At 38.3% G+C, this 20,312-nt stretch overlaps 1 protein-coding gene across 1 annotated transcript in view; it reads left to right on the top strand.

Annotated features, from left to right (window-relative positions):
• The window catches only part of LOC145979322 (juvenile hormone esterase-like), a 68,809-nt gene that overhangs the window by 45,894 nt on the left and 2,603 nt on the right, over window positions 1–20,312 (top strand). The window contains exons 7-10 of the mRNA XM_083112171.1: window positions 3,870–3,962; window positions 9,713–9,816; window positions 14,892–15,027; window positions 17,349–17,469. Coding sequence (XP_082968297.1) covers window positions 3,870–3,962; window positions 9,713–9,816; window positions 14,892–15,027; window positions 17,349–17,469 — 454 coding nt within the window. The remainder of the gene's footprint in view (window positions 1–3,869; window positions 3,963–9,712; window positions 9,817–14,891; window positions 15,028–17,348; window positions 17,470–20,312) is intronic.

Here is a 20,312-nt window from a genome sequence, read left to right as displayed (position 1 = left end):
AAGAGAGGCGAGAGATGCCGCAGTTTACAAGTATCATAAAAAAAGGTTGCCAACTATTAGACTTTTTGCAAAACTACAGAATTTATGGGATCACCCTCCGGATAGTGTATAAACTTGCATAATACAATTCTGCGCAATGCATCTAGCAATCCAGTAAAATAAAAGTATGTTATTCGAAAATTTTGTTGCGCCAATACTTGAATTGGATTTTAAAAATATTCATATTTCTCTCGTGTTTCAGTGGGATAGAAGAACTGAAATCAGACAAATATTGGCAACGATGTATCGTGACCCTTGGTGAAAATAGGGTACGGGGGTTAGTTAAAATAGTTGCTTCCGTTCCGAGCTGTGAGTGTAGACGTGAGTGCTATTGCGATTCGCGAAGGTTTTCATAGTGCGTTTTTAAGCAAAGAAAAGTTCGTTGTGTGGTTGTGCGTGTGTAGTGTGTGTGCCTGCGTGTGCGTTTGTGTGTAACAAATCAAATGTCCGAAGAAAATCAAGATCTTGTGGCCAACATTCTTCAGAGACCATTTGCTTGCAGGACATTTTAAGAAAAGGCGGCACTGATCAAGAAAGGTCGACCAACTCCACCTCTTCAAATATCGCAACAGAAGAAGAATTACACGCGCCATTTCTTACCGTCTAATTACGATAAGACTTACTGGTTGACAGGTAGTACAACAAATAAGAAACTGTATTGCTGGAATTGCCTACTTTTCAGCACGGACAGAAATTCGTCTTGGACGAAATTAGGTTTCTGTAATTTAGGAGGGTTTACCAAGGCTGTAAAAGTTCACGAAACATCCCTAACACATATTAAAGCGTCTCTTGCCTTATCTACGTTTGGCAAACGGAGAATCGAGACTCAACTTAGTGAGCAGGTTAGAAAGGAGAGGTTGCTGCATAATGAAACCATAAAAACAAACTAGGAACTTTTGAAACGCCTGATAAACGCAGCTTGCTTTTTAGGCCAACAAGAACTCGCATTTCGTGGTGACGATGAAACAGAAAATTCAGTGAATCGGGGCAACTATGTAGAACTTCTTAATTACACCGCCCAATATGACACTTTACTAAAAAATCATCTTCAAAGTGCAACAGTTTTCAAGGGTGTTTCGAACAGAATCCAAAACGACTTGATTGAATCTATTGGATGTGCTCTTTACAGCAAAATTCAGAATGAAATTACATCATCGAAATTTGTTGCAATCATGGCTGATGAGACAACTGATGTCACGAATAAATCTCAGTTGTCAATGGTATATCGGTACATTAAAGATGGCCACGTGGTTGAGAGATTTGTTGGTTTTTGTGACGTTAGTGCTAACAAAAGAGCCCAAGCTGTTGCTGAAGTCATTGTCGCAAATGTAGTAAATATGGGCTGTTGCGACAAAGTTATAGCACAAACTTACGATGGAGCTGCTGTAATGGCTTCGGGCCTGAATGGAGTACAAGCAATCGTCAAGGAATCCTTTCCTGGAGCGGTTTTTGTTCATTGCTACGCACACGTTTTAAATCTAGTACTGTCACAAAGTGCGTCAAATATTTCAGAATGTCGTATTTTTTTTGCCACCTTAGGTGGATTGGCAGCATTTTTTCTCGGTCGCCAAAACGTGCAAAATATTTAGAAGAGTTCCTGAAACGCCGTCTCCCAAGTGTCTGTCCAACCAGGTGTAACTATTCATCGCGTCTGGTAAACACTGTGCACGAAAAGAAAGAAAGCCTACGCGAAGTGTTTTGTGTCATGATCGACCACAACAATGAACTTGAAAGAGATGTTTTGGAATCTGTAGAGGGTCACTTAGCAAACATGGAAAATTTTCAATTTTGTTTCCTTCTTGCTGTTTTCCACCGAATATTCATGCACACAGATGTTCTCTTTTCCTATCTTCAGAAGCAAGCTTTGGACATTGTGTACTGCAGACATAAGGTGTCGGAAACTTTAATGGCGATTCATTCTCTAAGAAATTCTTTTGATGAAATTTATGATGAAATTGTCACTGATGTGGGGCCACCACGTAGAAGAAAACGTAGTTCCGATGCTTCGTTAGATCCGAAGTTAAATTTCAAGCGTTTGTTCATTGAAATATTAGATAATATACAGCAACAGATTCAGACCAAATTTCAGGACTACAATAGCATTTCATTTTTGAGTCTTTTGGACACATCCAAATTTCAGACATATAAACATCAATTTCCTTCGGAACACTTCAAGAACCTAATTGCAAGTTACGGTCGTTTCTTTGATGAAGTTCTGTTGAAAAATGAGTTGGTCGTAGCCTATTCTTCTGCTGAATTTGCAGACAAATCTCCTCACCACCTGCTACTTTATCTGAGCGCAACGCCTGTTGGGAAGGCAATGCCACAGCTTCTCATACTAGCCTCCTTGATCTCTACAATACCGGTAACGACAGCCACCGTGGAACGATCGTTTTCAGCAATGAAAAGGATTAAGAACTACGCGAGAAACAGATGCGGACAAATTCGTCTTTCTAATCTTGCGCTTATATCAATTGAATCAAGACTGCTGAGTGAACTAAAGGAACAAGATACATTTTTTGAGTCTGTAATTGACCACTTCGCTACAGCAGAGCGTCGAATGGACTTCACATACAAATAGGTAAGTCTTTGGATTTGTCTTGCATTCTATATTGTACAGTCACAGACACTTCTGGGCTGTAAGAACCCCATTAACTCTCAATGTAATCGTTACATTCCAGAAGTGTCCGTGACTGTATGTTTTGAATGGATTTGATGTTGTTATATCTATTTTATTTTTCGTTGTTTATTTGAGACGAAGAACATAATTACGGGCGCATCCAGAGAGGACAACGAGGAGCGTTAGCACCCTCTCCCCAAAAATTGTCCAAAATTTTGTGATGGCAAACGTTTTAATATTGGTTCAGCGATATTGCTCAAACATTAAAATTGTAGTTGTTCATCTGCCTGAATAAAATATACATTTTCAAATTTGTAAATATTAAAAAAATATCTTAATGTTGTTTTCCCCCGCGGGAGAAAGTTTGTTTCCCTGGAAAAATCTCTGGGTACGTCCATGAACATACTAGAAAGTACAGATCGATGTAGTCTCACAATATAATTTGATTTGTCGCTTGTATTATCGTCTTCGTGCTATACACATATCGACTAACCAAATTGTTTGACTACAATGTGAGATTTTCAGGATACCTAAGCATATACCTAAAGTTTGTGTATTCTCATATCTCGCTTTATCCATAATTTTGATGATGAGGTTGTGACGATTATGATCAATCTTCAATACTACATATTGTTGCAAGTCAAGCTCTTTATATTTAGCTATACTTGTCCTAAAGGGGGGGGGGGGGGTATGACACCACCAACCCTCCTTTGGCACTCCACTGATTGCTACCCCAAGTGTCGATGTCACCGCACGTCACTGCGTTATAGTTACGTCACAGCGCAAAGAATAATAGTAAATGTATAAGAAGTAACGCTGTGTCTAGGCGTCCGAAATTGGGGCTCCAAATTTCATTCTAAGATTTATTTTTAGGTTAATATAGCAAAAGAAAACTGTTCAGATTTCGAAAAATTCTCGTCTGTTTTCATCTGGGCCTACAACCAAATCTGACCTGCCTAACCAATCCATAGTTCCATACAGTTCCATGTAGGCATATAATAGCACAAATAAGCAAGTAAATAAGTTATGCACGTTAAATGTTGTTTATTTCAGTTATTATATGTCTACGTGGTTAGGTTAGACAGGTCAGGTTTGGTGTTCAAGTTGCTAAGGCTGTTCCTATTCGCTCGCCTGTAATGTTGTCTCTGAGTATTCTAGCTGCACGAAACAACTAGCAAGTTCAGTAGAATAACGTATTCTTTCGTTGCAGGCTATGCTGACGTATACTTGGAACCCAACAACTTCACCAGCGATGTACAATTGAGGAAGGATGGACTTGTTGAGGCATTGTTGCTAGCGTGTGGTAAATATTGAAAGTCTTATTTCCATCCTTAAATAATTGCGCTAATAATAATAATCGCGATATTAACTTTGCTCTTTTACAATTTAATGTCTTCGAGTAGCATAGATCGAGCCAGGAACTTTGATACTATAAGGTTATTATGCGAAGTGCAAGTACAGGGTGGTTATAAATTTTTGGACACATTTGACATGTGAATAAAAAAACACTTTTGAAATAACCTTTCTTTTGTTGTAAATAATAGAGCAACAGTAAGAGTTTGTGTCGACATCGACCGAACACACGTGGCGCCATGGTGGCAAGGTAGAGAACCTCAGTTCCAAGATGGCTGCCGTACAAGAGAAAGCTATATGCGTTCTTTGGTTTCATGAAACCAAACCTGCAATAACTGTTCAATGACGTTTTCGATTGGAGTACACGCCTAATTCGTCCAAGTTAGGACTCCATAAATGTTGGTATCAGCAAATTAATGATACAGGAAATGTCGAATTTAGGAAGGTGATGACAGACCATCGGTCTGCGAAGACGTTGTGCATAGAGTGAAATACACTTTTGGCTACACCCTTGTAAATTTATTTCTCGCACGTGATTTAAATTAAACTGCCCAACATGGTCTGCAAAACACAACAAACCAAATATGGCTATACTTTACATACTGTCGGATTAAAATTTACAGATACTCGAGTTTGGACTCCAATTAAAAATTAATCAGTAGACCTACATAAAAACGAGTTACATCAAAATTTAGCTCATTCGATTCTGCGTTAATCTATGCTAACCATTTTGTTTTTCGAGTAGGCCTTCAATTTTTTATCGTCGTGAGAAGAAAAAGTGCCGTTTGTTTTAGTTTTGCAAACGGTCGCTCTCTTTCAAATTCTATAAATAAAAAACGGGTACTTCGATCCTGATGAAATTTTAGTACGGTGCAGGTAGAAATTCATAATTTTCATATTTTTTAAATTTGTCAAAAAAACGTTCATATCAATATTGCTAAACAACTTTTTCTTAGTACTGGTTGGTTCTACAAATACAATATCGGTGTTGTTTTGAAGCTCTTTGCATCTGTTTTTAAAATCCATTATCATTGTCGATTCACATTGCAAAACAGATTTTATACAGATTTTTATTCAACGGAGTAAGGATGTATGTGAAACGTGGCAACACCGCACACAGCGATGTCCGTTGAGCCGTGGAAACGGCCGGTTGTCACTCCGTGCGCTGTTGCCAGTTTCACGTACATCCTTACATCAATTGCGACTGAATTACAATTTCAACTTCCTCTCATGTATATTCATTTATTATTTTTGTTATTAGAGGAGAAGGTCGAAATATGGGTTAAGGTTTAAATATGGGTTTTGGAGTTATCAGCGCTCTCGGGTGCTGCAGCCTGGCAGAGGCTATGGGAACTGGTTATCTGTCAAGGACAAAGGTTGCGGAGCCAATTTGCAAGAGAAAGTGGTGGTTAGTTTCGGCTTTGGACTCTGTTATTGAATTGCGACCTCCGAAAACTTTTTGCAGGGATGTTTTAACTCAGCGTTTTCTGAATTCTCATCTGCTTTGTATAGGTTATGATATTAGCGGTACATAAAACAAATGTGGGCTTTTATAATGCCATGATTTGTTTGTGAAATATGTACCACAGAGAGAGAAAATAAATTGAAGAAGAAAAATAGCGTGATGGTCTAAATATGGGCTATGACATGAGGTATATGTTGAGATCACATTTTCAATAAATATTTGGATGTTTTTCTTAATTTCGATTTTTCTCATTCATTTTCATTTTCAAAAATATGAATTTTATAATGTTTTAGCGATAAATGACTGTTTCTTTTAAATTTTAATTGCTTTTTGTGGTATTTCCACTAGTAGCCCATATTTAGACCACAAATTTGATTTACATCATTTTACCATTTTTTGGAAATTACTTTTTTTTTTAAAAAAAAATGAGACCTTCTATACTTTAGCATGCTATTATATTTAAATATGTATTTCATAGAAATGCATTTTAAAAGCAGGTGCTTGATATTTTAATATTTTTTCTCCGAAAATGACAAAATAAAAAGGGGGCCCATATTTAGATCTTTCTCTCTACTATTGAGATGAAAACTGAGAGTGCGGAAGTGGGCTCTGACAGAATTCAAACCGCCCTGGCCCCTCCTATGTCCGATTTATATGAAAATGCATAGACTCGTGCATTGGCGGCAATTGGGTGCCAAAACTGGGGGGCAAGGGCAGTTTACTTTAGCTTGGTAGCCAAATTTAGTAATAAGATGCCATTGTGCGGAGGCATAAAATGGGGGGGCAACCCCCCTTAATCACCGCCATTGGACTCATTGGTTATATCCTGTACGTGTTTTTAATTTCCATGTATTTCAGTTTAACACTACAAATAAAACATCTATTGGATGATCTCCTATTCCTATAGTTCAATCCGTCCACTTTAAGTCCTTGGATTCAATTTCTTTAATTTAATTACAGAATCAAAATACAAGAAACGTAGTAATATGCGAATTTTATGGATAATGATAAGCTGATTTAGAACATTTATTTCTACATTATCGGTGTCATCTCAATTATTTTGAGATATGATTAATCTTGCTATCTATTTCGTGCAAATATTTGTGTAAAATTATTCTTTCGTTGCACATTAGTTGTATTATATTGTTGTAATAGATCACTTTATTACACAGTAATATCCTTGGCAAAATAGGGCCTCCCCCATGGCGCAGTGGTAGCGTCATTGCCTTGTAATCAAGGGGTCCCGGGTTCGATACCCGGTGGAGGCACAAGTGGTTCGGATCCCACTTTAAACTGTAGGTCCAGTCCCGATTAGCCTTACTGTGCATAAAGTGGACTTAAAACACCAACTCAAACCAAAAACCAAACCTTGGCAAAATAAATTATATTTTTCCCCTGCCAGGGATGTTTTTATCCCCCTTAAAGAATATGGAATTGAAAGCATGTATTATACCATTTCTTTACTATGTAACAAACACAATTGAAAAATCATTCGTGTGCATTAATGGTTCAGCCATGAAAGATTTCTAGCCGAAAGTATGTAGAATTGCTCATTAAAGGACACCATTCTGCAACTGACCAACCTCACCGAGCCAACAGCAGACTGTTTCCATGGCATAGTTACAGCGCCTTGAATAACGTAGTGTGGAAAACGACCCAAGAAACTGGTTCCCCGAGACGATGACAAGTAGATGGCAGTGCGATCGACCCAGGGGCTAATTTTGTTATGAAAGTAATGCGGCTTAGTTAGTTTTTGGAATATATTGTGAAGATTTGTTTCTCTAGAAAGGCGGTAAGTGAATTGATGGAAACATATATATTTGTGGAGTGATTTGAAGTCACGAAATGGCATTAATTTGGAAAGAAAAGTAAAATAAAATTAATAAATAAATAGCATGCGTAACACAAGAAGAAACATCGCAATGTGATTCCGGACGTCAGGTCTTGGACTGTGTATTAGAGTTTATTTTTCTATGTTATTAGAATATAAATAGTATCCTGAGAGTTATTTCATACCGAGGCGATAAACCACAAATGTCGCTTGAAAGCGAGCAGTCGGAAATCAATGCAGCCTTTCAAATCGTAGGGACAAAAGCTCTGACTGCACCGTTTCCTCAAGGAGATTTTACACCAAAGCGACACGCGACAAACGATACGAGGATTTCACACCAAAGCGACACGGGTCATTCGGTCCAAGGCAACTTTCATACCGAAGTGACACATGTTGCTTGGAAAGGAGCCAATCAAGAGCAACATTTCACATCGTAGCGGCATGACAGGAAGCACAGGTCAGCGTTCGGTTGGTGAAATCCTCAAGCGATAAGTGTCGCGTGCCGCTTGTCGCTTTGGTGCGCAATCTCACTAAAGCAAGACACTCATTGCATCGCGTATGCGCGAACAACAAACCACGGCAACATGTTGCAAGCTATTGAGGAAATGGCCCAGTTTGAGCGACGCAGAAGCGACAAAGCGACAAAACGACACGTGTGGCTTATCGTGTCGACTAGACCTGTTGTTGTAATGTGCGGTTTATCGTGTCGCCTATCTGTTGTTCGCAAGCAACGCTTGATAATAGACTGAAGGCACCATGTCGCTTGTCACTTAGTTGGGAACTCCCCCTGTAGCGCGTCGCTTCGGTCTCAGCACCCTTCCTTTAAGGAGGTTTCCGACCGAAGTAACAAGTAGCACGCGAATACGCCATATGAACGTGTCGTTTGCTGTTTGGACCCTCATGTGCAATGAATGCTATTTTACAGTCTGGAAGTGTGTGTCACTAGTGTGACAGTGTGAACATCCCGTGTCGCTTGTCCCATTGGTTTGAAAGTTGCCTTACACTCATGTCGATGGCACTAAGAAAGTTTTGTGGGGTTCCCCTTGTCGTTTCATGCAATCATCATTGTCATCATCGCCGTGATTAGTTTAAAGCGGAAGAAAAGAGACAGTAAATATCAAAAATACAAATGCTTCAGTGTGTATATCTTTAAAAGAAATGATGATGATGATGATAATAATAATGAACCTAATTCATACACAAAAATTTAGTTGCCAAGAACATTCCACGTGTATTTTTTCTCCCGTATTATTAACGAAAGTATGACGATAACAGGACGTGGTCGACTGTCTAGAATGTTCGTTAATATCTTCGCGACCACTGTACCAAATATCATAGCAATTATCACATTCATAGAAATGCTTCATGTAAAAGAATCAGACGTTGCAGCGAAAACTCCATTCACTTCCATTATAAGCAGTCGAACACCAAGCACCGGTGTCAACACCAGCGCCTCTAGCGGATCATTTTCGAGTGGAACCAGCCAGAGAGCGCAGAAGCATGCCGTTTTCCACACTACGTTATTCTAGGCGCTGTAGCTTAGTGCTGACATTTTACATGCATTAAAGTGTTCACAAGAAACTTGTAGTTACGTTAAGGTTGAACTTGGACTTTAGAAATTTGATCGACTTTTCCGTGTTAGCTACTAGTTCGAAAAGTTATTTTTATGTGCGAGTTTGAGTTTTCTTAGAATGTAAATACACTGTTTCTAAATTGCGTGTAGAGGGGTCCTGGGGTCAATACCCGGTGGAGGCACGTAGTGATTCGAATCCCACTTTAAACTGTAGTTCCAGTCCCGATTGCCCTTAATGTGCATAAAGTGGACTTAAAACACCAAATCTACCAACCAACCAACCAACTAAATTGCATGTAATGACCTAGGTTAGAACTAATATTCTAGGTACTTAGAACGGGAAGGCAATGAGTTTACTGATTGGTAACATATATATACATTTTGCATACCCATAAAATAACTACCTCCCAAAAATGAAATCACAAATATGCCACTGAGTGGGCACTCCCCCCCCCCGGCCCAAAGCAAAAAGCCTAATTTGCGATATTAATGTAATTAATTTAATATTAATACATTAATTTAATATTAAGCGATATGTGTCCTCTTGTAGTCTATAAAAAGAGAAAAGTGACAAGATTGAATTATCATTTCTGATTCCATGCCAAATCTGTTTTTAATTCCAACAAAGGGTTACGTACATAACCTACTCGTGAAAGTTGATATGAAATGAACATAAAATGTGATACAAATGTTTACTACTAACAATAATGCGTTTTTAAGTCATCATTAAATGTGTTATAACATTGCTGATGCTGATGCATCTCACCAGTGAATATTTATTGTAATAAAATACAAAACAAAATTTGCAGTAACAAATTTCTACTTACATAGGTATTCCAGATCCAGGCCATGTTCTGGTCGATGCCATCCAAGAGATGTATTTTGGCAATGCAAGCATGGAAAACTTCCAAGAGCTTATTCCAGGTATTGTTGATGTAAGTATAGCACACATAAATGTTAGTTGGAAAGTAGATATTACCTTTCATAGACGTAACAAAAATATACTAATTAATATGTATACATTTACTATGAAATACATTTACTAAGCAATAAGTTACCAGTAAAAAAAAATGACCATCAGTTTTAGAAAAACAGTGAATCACATGTTAATGGATAATTTATTTTACAAAACTGACAACTTATTGAACCATGAATTTAATAAGAAATAAAAATATGATTAGCCATTTCGTCTAATCTATGCATGAGTCAAATTTTGTTTAAAATGCTTATTTAGAATTGGAACTTGTGCTTATATAGTTCGTGTCCTCCCGTTTCGCCTTATGCCATTTCGCCTTATTGCGTTTTCAACTCCCCCAATAAATTTTCAAATGATTTATGTGACACGAACTTTCTAAGCCGAAACGGGACATCCCATTTCGCTTTATCCTGTTTCGTCTTATACACAAACAAATTCTCACCTGGGAATCTTATCGACTTGAAGGGTAATTCATAATGGGAGCGCAGAGCTTGTGATGTTGCCTACCTTGGCTCCCATTGTCCTGTCGGTTAGGTTAGGTTAGGTTAGGTTCATAATACATTAATAATTATGACCCTTCGTGTCGATAATATTTCCTGGTGGGAAATTTCTTGTGTGTAAGGCGGAACAGGATAAGGCGAAATGGGATGTCCCGTTTCGCCTTAGGAAGTTCGTGTCACATAAATCACGCGGAATTGTATTGGGGGATGTTATAAACGCAATAAGGTGAAACGGGCCGTAATTATATAGTGTGATTTATTTTCTATCGACAATTACTTTGTATTTGTTACTTTCTTCATTGTTGTCATAAGATAAAAACAACTTTTAACACATCAAAACAAACAAACAGATATTTAAGATAATATTAATTTACACATTCACTAAATGTAATATTTGGAATTTGATATGCTTCCGCTATGTAAAAAAATTAATGTAAGAGTGTATAGCAATGTGTTCAAAATTATTTTCAATTATGAATTTTTACCTGTCCCATGTCATTGTACCTATTGTATGATTTAGTTGATGGAATAAATAAATCATTCAATCCCTCAAACCTCAAAACGAACCATATGCATTAATCACATTGGTATGTTCCAAGTTTATTGGTTATAACTTTTATACGCTCCGTTAATGAGGAAATTTTATATCATAATTAATTAGCACATGAATCTGTTTTCAATGTAAAACTTTTAGATTTGTAGCATCCACAGCATAAAATTATATATATTGTTACGGTAACAATATACGAGGGATGATCAAAAAATACAAAGCCTGTAAATTCCAGTAGGTATTTAGCCTATTAGACGAATACAAACGGACTCACTTGAAAGGATACTTCTTACACTACTTCTCAACATTCTCCTCCCCGGTTCAGGAATTTATCACAGCGCTTCACGAGGTTCATGAAGCCTGTCTTGTGGAACTAGGGGTCCTGTTGTAGGAGCTCAAGCCTTACTTCAAAGAAGCAAAGAGATTGTAATCCCTCGAAGCAAGGTCCGGGTTGTGTGGTGGATGTTGGAGCACATGCTACACAAACACGCCAGGACGTCACGTGTATTCTGAGCCGTGTGTGGAGTCGCGTTGTCACGAAGCAGAACTACTTCTGTTGTGAGAAATCCGGGTTTTTTTTTCGCATCGCGAAGTAAGGGCTTGGCTCCGACTACAGGACCCAGAGTTCCACAAGACAGGCATCATGAATCTCGTGAAGCGCTGAGATAAATGCCTGGACCGGGGAGGGACTATGTTGAGAAGTAGTGTATGAAGTATCCTTTCACGTGAATCCGTTTGTATTCGTCTAATAAATACCTACTGCAATTTACAGGCTTTGTGTTATTTTCTTCCGATCATCCCTCGCATAATACCGAATGTTGACAATTCTTTGACTCCAATTGACAGACTGACAGATGGATCCATATATTCAGTAGCCATTATAACAGCGTAGCTAAATGGTTAGCGCTCTCGCATTCGTTTCGACCAGTCCCAGGTTGAATCCCAAAATTTTGACGTTGACTCAGCGTCGTGAGGAGTTACTTGAAAGAAGAAGTAGCGGGTTCCGATCTCGAAAGCCAGACAACAGTTTCTATGGGACTCGATGCGCTGAACATGCGTCACACAATGAAAACGCTGCTCAGACACCCCCTCCCCAGTGGCGCTATGGCGTCAGGGGGTCGGGTTCGAATCCCGGACTGGGCGTGGATGTTCGTGAGTGTCCATTCATCAATTTAATCATATCATATCATTGCTCATCCTTATCTTCGCAAATTAGCCAAAAGTGGCACAAACCGAAGTAAAATAAAGCAAATCAAATCGAATCAAATGAGAACGGCGCATTTGCAGGGTCTGGCCTTTAGAAGGTTGTTGGTCATGGAGTTTAGTTTAGTAGTATTTTACCAGGTGGCGACAATTAAAGTTCCCCTACTCAGAGCCCTTAGGAGCCCGTTTGAAGCAACGGATGTCGCTGAAACTTGTTATAAAGGCTATGGAGACAATGGGGAAACGAATGCTGACGAAAAAAGTAGTTCACATTTTTACCACCAGGTTGAAATGTGGCGCTGAAATCCAACGCAAATGAACAACTTCATGAGAAATCTTTCGTGCGACAGTTCATCAATTTTATCACTGTCTTACGCTTCCAAACAGTGGCGGCGATTAGGGGGCGAGGGGGCAGTTACTCCCCACATTTTGCCACTTTTGCACTATGCTAAACCTTATCTACAAAAGAACATATACTGACTTTGTCCCCCCAGTTTTGGCACCTTGCCCCCTTCCGGTTTTGGAACCCAATTGCTGCCACTGCTTCCAAGGGATCATTCACGTTGACAGGGCCCAAATTGAACACTGCTGTCCCGACATAAATTCAAAATTCTGCTTGTTGTTACTTCAGCGCCACATTTTGCAGCTGTTGGCAAAAAATTGAACTATTTTCTTCACAAACACTTGCTTTCCCATGGTCTCCATCTATACCAAGTTTAAGCGAAATCCGTTGTATCAAATGAGCTCCAGATAGCTCTCAGTAGGGGATTATTCCATGCCATATCTAAAAGGTTCCCAACTTTACGTTTTTTTTTATTAATTTGAAATTTGTGGAAGGGTCATCTGAGGTAGGAAAATATACAAAGTTATAGATCCATATTTTTTGTATTTCCGAAATTACAGGGGTGCAAAATATGCGATTTTTTTCAATATATTGTTAACTTGAAATTGAAATATTTCGTCGATCTTGGGCAACTCGAAAGTTCCTATGTCAGGGTAAAAAACAATTGAAGGTGGTGCAAAGAAAATTTTGGAAGTAATTTTCTCAAAAACGGGTCTTTATTTTTTTCAGGAAAATTAAATATCATACATACTTAATAGCTGTACAAAATATCAAAATGGTACGTCAATGGAAGCTGGAGTAATGTTAGATTTAGGTTAGGTTAGTGTAGGGTTGGGTAGGTTAGGGAATGTAGGCTCCCCCGCGAAGAAAGTGTAGCTTGCATAATAAATGGTTAAGAGGGGCGTACACTTGGACATATTTGCTAAATTTTCTGAGTATAAACGCTATTTAATGGACAACATTCTTACTTAATTTTATTTTTTTGTTTTCTCTTTACTTTCCTTATGTGTATATACGTAACATGAATGTAAGATTTTATTCATTTTTTCCACGGTAATGTACTATAAGGATGATATATGTAAACTCTATATGTATTTTCTTTTTATATCTGAAAATGTGTATAAATATTTTTTTATTTGTATAAATCCCAAAATGTAAGACATTTACTGTGCCCTGTAAAAGGGCAGATGCCTGTTGTGCGCAGGATAATATTAAATAAATAAATAAATAACATATTTTGATAAACAAATTCCTATAATTCAAAAGTAAAAGTCTAACAGAAATGAAGTACAATATTGTTTGAATTAACGTACACGAAGCTGATGACATTCGCAGTTATTATAAATACAGGGTGATTCAAAACTCTGGTCCCATAGGGAACTCCATAATTAGTGTACATGGCGAAACACGGAAAGAGGGAAAAGTTGTTGGAAATAGGTGAGTTTCGATGTAAAGTGCTTAGAGTTTTGATGTAAAGAGCTTAAAGTTTCAATGTAAGATGCACCGTTCAGACTATACACTGGTACACTGACCTCAAATAGTACTCCGGCAGTTTGTTTCTTTATACAGCATATTTGTAGAAGATACAATTCAAGATACAAGTGTATCAATATACGCTGTATAAAACACAACTTATTCAAACTTCGTTGATCCTGTACGAGCCTCATTGGTAGCCGAAAATGCCACACGCTTTTCGCCGAATACGGTATGACATCGCAATACCACACAGTACTGAGTAAATTAAGATTTGGTGACGATAATTACAGGCAAGGTAAGCAAGTAAAAAATCTCGAATATGTGAAATTCGCAGTGGCACAATGTGAAGCACGTATTGCAGCCTGATTTTCATTTGTGCCCGACGCCAGGAGTCCCGGGCTCGAATCCTGGCCTAGGTGTTATTTGTGAGGAGTGGCCTTTAATCAATTTCATCCTATCATCGCTAATCTTCCGCGATTAGCGTTTTTCTTTAACAATTTTAAATAATAATAATAATTGTTTCACAATTTAAAATTCTAAAAGTAAACAAGATGTTGTTTGTATTCTGCACATTCAGATTTAAAATATATCATCTACTTTGATCCTCATTCATAGGCAGTTAACAAGAAATGTATCTTATGTGGGTACTTTACTTTATGCATTGAACGTTTTAAAAGATATTTTGATATTAAAAGTTACATGCATTTGTTTAGACCACTGGACGTGGAAAAATTACATGGGCAAAATTGTTCGGTTTATCTGATATATTTATTAAAAGTGTGTGCTTATATTTGTACAATATATAATTGTATGAAATCATCTATTTTAACTTAATAAAAACGTAGTGTTTATGAGTTTTGTAATACGTTTGGTAGTTACAATGAAGGAGAAATAACTTATTTTCGCATTTTTTGGTAATTACTAATTCGCAAACACATGGAGACATTCTTATATTTTTACAGCTGTTAACCGTCTTGTACATGAAAGGGAAGACTTATAGAGCAATGCAGATCAACTCAAGATATGAGACCAGTTTCTGGTATGCCTTCAACTTTTATCAGTCACAATATGCAGTTCCAAACAAGTACAACATAGCAGGTAAATATACAACTCCGAGTTTTGTATGTATGCTTGAAATATTTAATTTGGATACCATTTCGGTAACAGTTTCATACATCGGAGACACATTTCTTCAATTTTACTCAAGAAACTACTTACGGAAACTGCTTACGGAAAAGGTTTACAACGTTCGTCGAGGTATTTTCTTTCATCGTGGAATATATTTGACCGAGAAATCATGTGTTTTTCAAGAGAAATATCTCACCGACGCACAAGTGCCATTGCTTTCATTTGCTTGCCCTACGACAACCGGATGCTGCGTACGTTTGATGACGTAAGTCCCTGTCAGTGCTTCAACCCCTCTTTTTTTTTTTTTTACTATGCTTGCCTAACGTAACCAAACCTAACCTAACCTTATCGGAAATGGTTCGTGGGGCTATCCGTGAATGGTTCGTGGGGCTATCGGTCAGCTACCGTGCATAATGGTTCGTGGGGCAATCCGTGAATGGTTTGTGGGGCTATCCGTGTATGGTTCGTGGGGCTATCCGTCAGCTCCCCGTGCATAATGTATAATTTCCACAAGTGACGAACACGATAGTAGTTATTTTTCGGTGAAGAAGGTTGAAACAGTGCATACCCAGAACTTGAGTCAAGATATGCCCGCCATATTGTCTCTTCCGGAAGCGAAGAAAGGAATAAAAAAAAGCACTCAAAATGTGAAAAATTGCGTTTCTTTTCGTGTAAAAAGCATAATGACACCTTGAACTATGTTCCGCAATCCACAATTGGTAAGTACGAACCATGAAAAACACAATATATGCGATTTTAATGTGTCTCCGATCTATGAAACTGTTACCTACAATTTCCTTTGGGGATTGCTCATATGTGACGTTTAGTTTCTACTTCTTCTACTTGAAACAAAACCTATCAGCTTTTTTTAATAGGAAATAGTTAAGGGAAAGATTAAGTAGCAATAGAGTGTTCTTTGTAATAAACTAAAAGGTTGGTGTGGAGGAGGTTAAGATACTATCATACATAAATATGGAAAAAATACATTTAAATATTATTAATTTTAGGCTTGAAGATTTCGTATATTTTTCTACTCTGCCATTACCTCCCTCAACATAATATATTTAGTAATATTACTTTATATGTTTCTACTGGCCATTATTTACTTCTCTCTTCCCCAATTCCCTTTTTCCATTTCTTCTTCCTCCCCTATTTCTTGTATTTTTTCAATTTTCTCAGTGGCTTTCTCAAATTCTATCTTATATTCGGGTTTACATCTCTCTCTCTCTCTCTCTCTCTCTCTCTCTCTCTCTCTCTGTTTTGATCTTTCCCAATCAGATTACTTCTCTTCTCTTCCTATTACCCTTGCCTCATACATTACGAATTTTTCTCCTCCACTCTGTCTCTATGACTACTACTCTCATTTTCATGATCAATTGCTCACACATACATATTTCTCTCTCCGTTTCTTTCCTCACTTCTTAAATTACCCTCTATCATCCTGTCTTGCATTCTAGATTATATACTTAAATTTGCCACTTCCTCTACGCTTTTTCGTCAATTTTCTTCCTGATTCATAGTTAACATCTATTTCTCTCGTGTCTCTCACGCACACATTTCTTCCTCTCTCTATGCATTACACATTTTTTTATAATTCACGTGTTTCTTTTGCTTTTCCCCTTTCATTTTAATTTGTTTCTCCCTTTTTCTCTTTAATTCACATGTTCCTATTGCTTTTTCCCCTTCATTCTACTTTGTTTCTCCCCTTTTCTCCATAATTCACATCTTTCTATTGCTTTTTCCCCTTCATTCTACTTTGTTTCTCCCCTTTTCTCTATAATTCACATCTTTCTACTGATTTCCCCCTTCATTCTACTTTGTTTCTTCCCTTTTCTCTATAATTCACATGTTTCTATTGATTTCCCCCTTCATTCTACTTTGTTTCTTCCCTTTTCTCTATACTTCACATGTTTCTATTGCTTTTCCTCTTCATTCTACTTTGTTTCTCCCCTTTTTTCTATTAATTTCTAGACCTATCACATACATACCAAATAGGAGAAAGAGTTACTCACGTTATAAAGCTTTATGAGAATAAAAATACAAAATAATTTTTGAAGAGGAGAATGTTTCTTAAATTCACATTTCCACCCTCATATCTTTATGCGAATTAAATCTACTTTTTATTCCCTGTTTAAAATCATTTTTAATTTTTTTAATATTGATTCTAATTTTTTAGAAACTGATTGAAATGTGTTTTTAACAATAAGATAATTCTGAAAAGGAAGAATATTTTGTAACTAGGAAAGCTTACCCTACGCATTTTTATCAGAATATTTACACTGTATTTTCAGGCGTTTCTCACGGAGCTGAAGGGATTTACTTTACTCCAATGGAAGGAGTGGAACTGGACGAGAAAGGGGAGGAATTCTCAATCAAACTAATCAAACTCTTCACAAACTTCGTAATATACGGGTAAGTTGTTAGGAATATACAGGGTGTCCAGAAAATAAGTAACCATTTTCGTGTTTCAGCCAACTTGGGAGTTTCGTTCTTTTTTCATGTTTTGCAGGTGATTACCAGGCACAATGTTGACCATTGCTGAAAGTGTTGTCGTTGTAACATGGCGTATACAGGGTGTTCCATACAATGAGCTGCGACGACGGTGTCAGCGGAAATTTCGGAAGACTGGACCTACAAATAAATCCATATGGAGGCTTGAATAAGTTCCATGTTCACTTACATGAAATGTCGCTTCGTCGCTGAATAGGACTTTGCTCATTAAATTATGTCTTCACAGAGTCCAACAAATCGATGCACATTGTCATACGGTCCGGAAAGTCCTCTGCATGCATTTGGTGTAACATCTGCAAATGATATACACGCTACTTCAAGGTGAATTTTAGCACTATGGATACTGTTAATTTGGGATTGCCCAATTGACGCGCAAGGAAACGTACAGTTTTAGTACTCCGCTCAACTGACTCGCGTATAGCTTCACAAGTGATATTTAGCGACGAAGCGACATTTCATGTAAGTGAACATGGAACTTATTCAACAGTCTCCATATGGATTTATTTGTAGGTCCAGTCTTCCAAAATTTCCGCTGAAACCGTCGTCGCAGCATATTGTATGGAACAGCCTGTATAGGCCTACGCCATGTTATAACGGCAAGACGACTATCAATGGTCAACATGGTGCCTGGTAATCACCCTGCAATACAAGAGAAAAGAATGAAAGTCCAAAGTTTGCTGAAACACGAAAATAGTTAGTTATTTTCTGGACACCCTGTATTGTTTAGAAATTACTCAGGATATTATGTCATACATTATAAAATATATTCATAATTTGGTAAAAATAGAGAACTTATTTATACATTTAGTTTGATTGTATTTCGGTTAATCAATACCGTTTGTCGATCATTCTAGGACGAGAAATGAATGTAAATAGAATACAATGGACGGTCAAATACATTGAAATAGTAATGTACTGGAGCAATATGAACCCGCACCTTTCGAAGATAGCATAGTGTCAAATGTCACGAGGGTAGAAAATTTCTGATAATCTGAAATTACAGCAATATGCCACGTTACAGGAATTCATTAATAAAGTTTCTACTCTTCAGAAAAATAAACTTTACTTGATGCCACTATTCGTTGAACATAAAGTGTCATTTGATTTAGTTTTCCAGGTTCGAATCCCTGCCAGGCCATGAGTGTTCTTTGTGGGTGGCTCTTCATTAATTTCATCGTATCACCACTCATCCTCATCTTCGCCATTAGCCAAAGTGGCAGAAAAAAAACAAATCAATCCATTTAGTTTTATGAACTTACCTGCGGGTCCTGCAAGTACAACTAACTATTATTTCTAGTTATTTATAGGTCTTTTCAGTTCTTACGGCGGGCGCTCTAGAAGCTGGCAATGGAAGTGAGGAGCAGGGAAGGGACCAATCCAGCGGGATAAGAAACGCAACAGCCTGTAGAACGAGGTTCACGTAGTACTTATTTCCGCCATGTCGTACCTCTTGGCGCCAGCGCTGTTGTCTGGTTGGCTGCGGTGAATTTCCCGCTTCCCTTGCCAGCTTCTAGAGCGCCCGCCGTAAGAACTGAAAAGACCTATAGTAGTGTTGCCCACGAGACGAGACTTTGGCCTGTCTCGTCTCGTGGAAATGTTGTGAAATGCTGTCTCGTCTCGAAAATATTCGTTTGTCTCGGGACACATGATCAATCTCGTCTCGTCTCGAATTTTTAAAAGCCTGTCCCGTCTCGTACCGTGGGCAACACTAGCCTATAGTAATAAGTACAATTATGAATTCGGAATATGATTACGTACATTTGCCTACTCTTGATAAAGGTATATACAGGGTTTGTCCAATAAGTATCGGGATCGATTTTGTCCGGGCGGTCTCTGTGGGTGGGATCGGTGTTGCGGGATGTCACGTGAGCTAGAAGACCCAGCTCAGTTGCCTCCGAACCTTTGGAGTGTGTAGGTCGCGCCTGAAGTGAAAATGTGTTTAGTGCTCGTGTCAAGAGTCAAGATGCAGCGAACCATCGAGCAGCGTTGTGCCATCAAATTTTGCGTTAAAATCAACAAATCTGCTACGGATACTTTTGATATGATCCGTGAAGCTTACAAGGACGAAGCCATGCCCAGAACGCGTGTTTTGAGTGGCACAAAATATTCAAAGATGGCCGGGAAGACGAACAACGCTCTGGACGTCCGATATCGATCCGAAACGCTGAAAATGTGGCCAAACTGCGAGATCTTCTGAACAGTGATCGCCGGTTAAGTGTTTGTTTGATAGCACAAGAGTTAAATTTACTGAAATCCACTGTGCATTCAATTGTGACCGATGATTTGCATCCGATTCCTGGCTGCTGCATCACGACAAAGAGCCCAGTCACACGCCGCTAATTGTGAGGGAGTTACTGGCCAAACACAATGTGGCAACGCTGCCGCAAGCACCCTACAGTCCAGATATGGCTCCCCCCGACATCTTTTGTTTCCTCGGATCAAAAGGAGCCTGAATGGACATCGTTTCGGAACGATTGAGGCGGTGGAAGCGGCTTCGACGGGGTGCCTGAACAGCCTTGCGGTTGCCGACTTCCAGGGGGCGTATGAAAAGTGAAAAAAGCGCTGGCAGTATTGTTGCAGGAGGGTCATATTTTGAAGAATATTAACACACTGTACATATATCTTCAATAAATTTCTTTTTATGACTTCACTCCAGATACTTATTGGACAAACCCAGTATGCATGCTATATATTTTCTTGTTACAGAGGTATTAATAGTCCTTTCCAGCAGTAGTGGGTTTGAT

The sequence above is a fragment of the Lepisma saccharinum genome, chromosome 26 (genome assembly GCF_977018435.1).
Source record: "Lepisma saccharinum chromosome 26, izLepSacc3.1, whole genome shotgun sequence".
NCBI lineage: Eukaryota > Metazoa > Arthropoda > Insecta > Zygentoma > Lepismatidae > Lepisma > Lepisma saccharinum.
Note: the sequence above shows the minus strand (reverse complement) of the source record. Positions and strands in the feature narration are given on the sequence as shown.